The 6,201-nt window shown below is 38.1% G+C and overlaps 1 protein-coding gene across 1 annotated transcript; it reads right to left on the bottom strand.

Annotated features, from left to right (window-relative positions):
* Positions 1 to 784: 784 nt before the first annotated feature.
* LOC112148938 (natterin-3) lies at positions 785 to 4,494 on the bottom strand. The gene is made up of 4 exons (XM_036213766.1): positions 4,140 to 4,494; positions 3,508 to 3,585; positions 2,716 to 2,788; positions 785 to 2,598 (listed from the first exon to the last, which is right to left on the bottom strand). The coding sequence occupies exons 2-4, from the start codon at positions 3,547 to 3,549 to the stop codon at positions 1,538 to 1,540; spliced, it is 1,176 nt and encodes a 391-aa protein (XP_036069659.1). The 5' UTR covers positions 3,550 to 3,585; positions 4,140 to 4,494; the 3' UTR covers positions 785 to 1,537.
* Positions 4,495 to 6,201: the final 1,707 nt, after the last annotated feature.

The following is a 6,201-nucleotide window of genomic DNA, read 5'->3' as shown; positions in this document are numbered from 1 at the left end:
TTAAATATGTCTGTTTGCATTTGAAGAGAAGTAAAATATAAAAATATGAAATACAAATATTTAACTAAATAAAATAAAAAAAGTCTGTTATTTATTTCTGTTGTGAATCATTTCCATTGTTAATCACTTTTTTCATGTTGTGGTTCGGAATCTCACTAATCTCAGAATTCAAAAAAAGCCAGAACTTGATAGTTAAACAACTAGAACAAAACCATGAATCTACAAGAACTATAAAACAAAAAACTAGATCTCAATCTTAACTTAAATTTTGAACAAAACTGAACTTAAGAACAAAACTTAAGCTGAAGAAAAAAAATCCTTTTAATTAAAATTTCAAGATTAAACCAAGCTGGGATCTTTTTGGTGTCTTTGTATTGTTTATGTATGTCTAATTAAATAATAAGTAGGCTAATTTCACTATTCTGTGGTCATTTTATTTTAGGGTTCCAAATTACAAGTTTTTAATACCGTCACAGTTGATATCCCTTAGAGGTGGTACACTACGCTAATGTTAGCTTGAGATTTTTAGGGGCTGTAGATAGCGGGGGAGTGTGTAAACAAAGGAATGCTGGGATATCAGTGCAGAACTGTTCAAAGGCAGCAGTCCCACCAACAACCCAGAGGTGATGAGCTCTTCTCTTGTAAAAAACAACACAAGCTTTTTAAATTTAACTAAAAAATACTTAATCATACTTAAACAGTGGGAATGATTTTACAAAAGGAGAATACGGAGTTGGAGTGGGACATTCTTTTTGCAATGAGACCAGCTGAGACTAGTTTTCCAATTGACTTTATTTGTCTTCAGAAATCAGAGGAAATTACAGAAGAAATAAGCATGGCCAGCTACAGTTACACTGAAGAATACGGCAAGACTTGGACAGGAGTACAGGTTTTTGTTTACTTGTTTATTAACCCAATAAAACTTTATTTTTGGACCAATGATGGTTTTCAACATGTAATGGTACATTCACATCGAACGCGGCAAGCACGTCAAGTTTGCGTCTGCCGCCTCTCTCTGCCGTGGCTTTGTGACAGGCTGACGACCTGTCCAGAGTGTATCCTGCCTTCGCCACACAGTAACCGGGACAGCGTCTGTCAATCCTGCAGTCTCAGCAGGTTAAGAAAATGGATGAAAGTTCAGGACCAAAATCCTCACAGCGGGAGGCCATAATGAATCTCTGTTTCTACCCTTTGATGTAGTCACTGAAAACGTCACATGCCCAAAGCTGATTTGGTTAATGAGCTCTCCCGATGCCCAAATCACACATTTACATTCACTTAACACTGAAACTGCTGCGTCCGGTGTGAATGCACCATAAAACTTCAGTGTCCAGAATAGAACCTGTTAATCATTAGATGTTTGTCGTTCACAAACTCAAGAACTTGATATTCATTCATTTGGCAAAGCACAGCTGCTTTAGAATGCTGCTGGAAAAACAGACGAGTAAAGAAGTCTTTAGGTGAAACATGTTCTAAGTTGAAGACTATTTAATTTCATGTTTTGTCTTGTTCCACATCCACTTGACTTTTGACTATTTTAGCCTTGAACTTCTTTCAGTGAACACTCTCTCACTTCAGCCTTAGTTTTTACAACATAGTTGCCTTTGTACGTCCCTATGATGCGCACAGTTTTTTTATTATTGTTTTTGTATGTTCGGGTGAGGTCTGCAGTGAAGGGGATGTTCTCTTTAACTCGATAACCCTCCATCACAACCGTACACTGTCGTTTTGGTGGAACTGGAACTTCTAAAGTAACAGAGTGGCTGATCTCCTCTGTCTTCGAACTTTCATGTGAAAGCTGCAAAGAGACCTGACCGGTGACCTGAACTTCTCCTGATACAATCTTGGGGAGTCCTGCTTTAAACTTTGTTTCCACACCCAGAGTGAGAGTACCAGAGACGCTCCATGTTTCCGTCTTGGTGGTTTTCTTTGAGAGTTCAACTTTCTTATTGATTTCACTTGAGGCCGTATTGGAAACAGCAGTTTCAACTAAGATTTCTGGCTGAAGGTTTTCACTTGTTTTCTTTTCATTGCTGTACTGGACATTAGAGATTTCCTGGCCAACCACATCATCAAATTTAACAACCAGAGCTGCACAACCAGTGATCACAGGAAAACACTTCTCATCAGGATGCACCACCAGGATACCACTATCGGTCAAACCTACATACAAGTTATCGTTCTCACAAATCCTTACTGGATTTTTAGGCAAACTGAAAATGGAAAAAGTTTCCCATTTAACATCTTCAAAATTGTCTTCATTAACAAGAATTTCAAAGGAAGCAGATTTTTCCTTGTTTTTTCCATTAGCATAGTGACAGAATGCACCTTCACCTGGAGTGTAAAACCCAGCTTTGCATGGAGACTCAGCGAGTCTGCAAAAATACTCTTTACGTGGCTTGTCTTTGTTGAGGATTGAAATAGCAAATTCGGGCAGAGAACCTTCCCATTTTTGCCATTTCAGTTTGGCTCCACTGTCAGTGGTGGAGGATGGAGGGGTGATGTAATAGTTCTGCTTCTTGTTACCGCCACGCCGAACGCGGTGATGAACGGGCTCGGATTTTTCCGGGGAGACTTCGCGAACTCTCTTGTTCAGATCTGCTTTCAGACAAAGAGGGAAACACAAAGATCAAAAAACACTTTTTCTAATTTTTGTCCCCCCGAAAAGTCTTTTCTTTGTAGTTTGCTTCTGAAGGTTTGTCTGAAAGGCTTTACCGCTGCTGTCTTTAGTGTTTTTCACAGTCTTCTGATTGCTGAGTGAGAAGAGCATCAGGAGCATCAACCCCAACTGGAAGGAACAAGAAAGAGCTGTTTATGAAAAGACAACTCAACCGTTTACAGCCTTGTGGTGGTCATATTTAAAAAACTGTATCCTACAGTGACATACAGTCAGGTTCACTCCATCACTCTCCAGCTCACCAAGTGATGCCTGATCTGATTTGACTCTTGTTCTGCCTCCTTTTGACACTGCTTTCTGGATCTCTGGGCTTGAACCCATTGCACCCCTTCTTGCTATACTACATCTACCTTACACCAACTGCTTCTGCAAATTTATCCCTTAACCTGCCCCACAATAAGGTCATTCTTCAGAGGCACATGCCCCCTGAACCTGGATGTCACTAACCAGCTTCTCTGGTCATCTCAGAGCGCCTGAAGCCCAGAAGCACGTCAAGCACCGATTTCCACAAATTCCTATTTAACTTTAGTCTGAGTCCTGGTTTTATAGTTGGATCCCATTTCTTCTCTATGTTCTTATGCTTGCACTTAAAGCTAAAAATAACTTTAACTATTACAAAAAGTTGCAACTAATACTTTGTGCAAACTTGAAAAATGTGTCTTCCAATAAAAGCCAATAGAAGACGGTGAAAAGAAAGTATAAGTATAAAGTTTTTTTCTTAACTTTTGTTCAAACAGAAAACATCAGAAAATGAAGATTAGTTTCATAGTTAATTGAAAGTTGCAGCTAATTAGGTAAAATAATCTAAATCAGTTGGATGTTTTACTTACAATCACAGTGAACTGCGAGGAGTGAAGGACTGAAGCAGACATCCTCGTTCTCGCTGGTCTGAAAGTCGGTTCCTCAGACTGTAGAAACAACAAAATACAGCAGAATGAAAGCCATAACTGCTTTAACCTGGAGATTTCTCAGCTATCTTTGGGCAAACGATGCAGGCTGGATGGTCCATTCCAGATCTGCATGCACAGAGACCATTAAGCATCTAGCTGGGATTTTAACCAGAAACCCTCCAACTGCTACAACAACACAGTTTTTCTCTTGCTGGTAGATGATTCACCTGGGGGATACTGGGGAGCAGGAGTTCTACCAACTGGTGAGTTTGGAGCCCAAATCCGCAAAATAAATGTCTTTATTTCAAATAGTACTCTAGTTTTTGAAAAAAAATAAATAAATAGTCAAAAACTATAATATTTTATGATTCAATCCTATACATTTCTATGAAAAGACTCAGAAACAATTTGGTCTCAAAAACAACTAGTCCTGCCAAAGAAGCTTTAAAGAAAACGTAATAATTAATAAAAAGTTAATTTAAATCATTTTAAAACAGAAGACTTTTGCTCACCTTTGGTGCAGCTATGGATACAGTAATGAAGCAAATCTCGCTCAAGTCTGAGTTGCTCACCTGCTCGGATGAAGGAGAACGGCAGAGCTTCAGAGATGCTGTGAGGCTCTGAAGATCCTGCTCCTTTTTAAGGGTAATTTAATCAGAAAAGGCCAGTTAATCTGACTTTATCACCTGGTGAAAGCTGCTGCAGGCGTGAGAGGAGGAAACTCAAACACAAACGAGATGAGAGCAGCTCAAACAGACTCGTGAATAGAAAGCAGATAAACGGTTTCCAGACAGACACTTCTTTGTTATTGCAATCAGATCTGCAGACCAAACCAGCACTGACCTACACTGCTGTCGACCAGCAAGAAACAGTACGTGATGTGTACATGTTCTGACATTCTGATGATTTATGTTCCAGGGGACATTCTGGGGCTTCTACTAGAAATAGGAGAAAAGACAGCTGATTGTTGAGAAAACATTTGGTCAATTTTGAAAAGTACAAAAATCATTTCACTTTTTAATTAAAACAATAACAGAAATTACTGACTGTCTGTAAAATAAATCACAAAACACTTCATAGTTTATAGTTTAGTAAAACTGTTTTTTATGGTCAGACCTGATGAACTCCTTTTTGAGCCTTCTGCTTTCCCATACAACGCTTCATGTGATCAGGCCTCGTCTGCTTCACCTGCCAGCGTTCACACCTGTTTCTCTCACTCTGGTTCCAGTTTTCCTTCTTATAAAGTTTCTGTTCATGATCCTGTTTGGATGTGCAGGACCCTCTTCTGGGCCAACTTTGAGTTTTTGTTTTTTTGAAATTCAACCTTTTTACCTTTTGATCTGACCTGGCTTTTAATGCATTTGGATCACTTTTCAGATTTTTTTGATTGAGAATTTTGATTTTTTTTCTTCGTTTTTAAAACATTGACAGTATGGTGATAGCAGAACTAGTCTGACAACACCAAACTTGGAAAGTCAGTGAAAAAAATGAACCTCTCCATGTTAACTTGGTGGATTGAAGACCTAAACAACTAAACGGCAACCACGTATTCCAAAGATTTTCTGAATCCTTTTTGAAAAAGTATCCAGGAAGGTCAGTAAACACAAACACTAAGAAACTGAGCTAATTTTGAATGTGGTCATACAAGTTTGATTAGTACAAATGCCTAATGTACGGCTATTAGGACAGGGGTCGGCAACCTTTTACAGTAAAAGAGCCATTTGGACTAGTTTTCTACTGATCAAAACCTAGAGGGTGCCGTATAATATTACTTGGCCTTTAAGAAATTTGGATTTGCATTCATGACCTGTTTTTTTATAAATTTGAATTATGTCTATTTTTTGGCACGAACAAAAGCAAAAAAATAAAAAGAATGTATCATTTCTCACAAAGGGATTTTTGTTTACATTTTTTCCTTTAGTAGAGGCCAAATTAGCGAAAAAGCTAGCCCGTTGCTTAATTACTAGCTGAACTCCTAAATAGCCTAAAATTCCTCAGTTAACCTAAAAACCCCAGCAGATAACAATTAGGTAACAATTAGTATATTGCTAAAATCAGCTAAATTCCAAATTAGCATAACAATTTTAACTAGAGGCCAAATTAGCCAAAACAAAATAAGCTAGCTCGTTGCTCAATCACTAGCTGAACTCCTGAACAGCCCAAAATTCCTCCGTAAGCCAAATTAGTCAAAAAGTGAGCCTGTTTCTAAAATAGAAGCTAAATTCTGAATTATTTAAAAGAACTTCAATAGATAACAAATCAGCCGAAAACATCAGCACGTTGCTAAATTATTAGCTGAACCTCAAATCAGCATACAATTCTTCTTTCCAAATTAGCCTAAACACCCTAGTAAATAACAAATTAGCCAAAAACATTAGCATGTTGCTAAAATAATAGCTAATCTCCAAACTTTTTTTTAATTACTATTTAATTTTTCTTCAGCCAGAGAGCCACCATGGAGAGATAAAAGAGCCACATGTGGCTCTGGAGCCGAAGGTTGCAGACCTCTGTATTAGGAGAAAGAGAGATGGTGGTACCATGCAGTTTATGAGGTCACATTCCTAAACAATTTAGGACAATCTAAATGTGCAAAGAAAAAATGCTACTCAGAAGCAGAGCAAATATGTAATCTCT

The sequence above is a fragment of the Oryzias melastigma genome, linkage group LG9, assembly GCF_002922805.2.
Source record: "Oryzias melastigma strain HK-1 linkage group LG9, ASM292280v2, whole genome shotgun sequence".
Taxonomy (NCBI): Eukaryota; Metazoa; Chordata; class Actinopteri; order Beloniformes; family Adrianichthyidae; genus Oryzias; species Oryzias melastigma.
This window is presented reverse-complemented; position numbering and strand designations above follow the sequence as displayed.

Excerpts from the sequence above, each read along its gene's own strand:
- LOC112148938 (XM_036213766.1), bottom strand. The coding sequence starts at position 3,549 with ATGTCTGCTTCAGTCCTTCACTCCTCGCAGTTCACTGTGATT. Across the intron at positions 2,789-3,507 it reads CCTCGCAGTTCACTGTGATT|TTGGGGTTGATGCTCCTGAT; the intron begins GTAAGTAAAACA and ends TGTTCCTTCCAG. Across the intron at positions 2,599-2,715 it reads AAACACTAAAGACAGCAGCG|ATCTGAACAAGAGAGTTCGC; the intron begins GTAAAGCCTTTC and ends GTCTGAAAGCAG.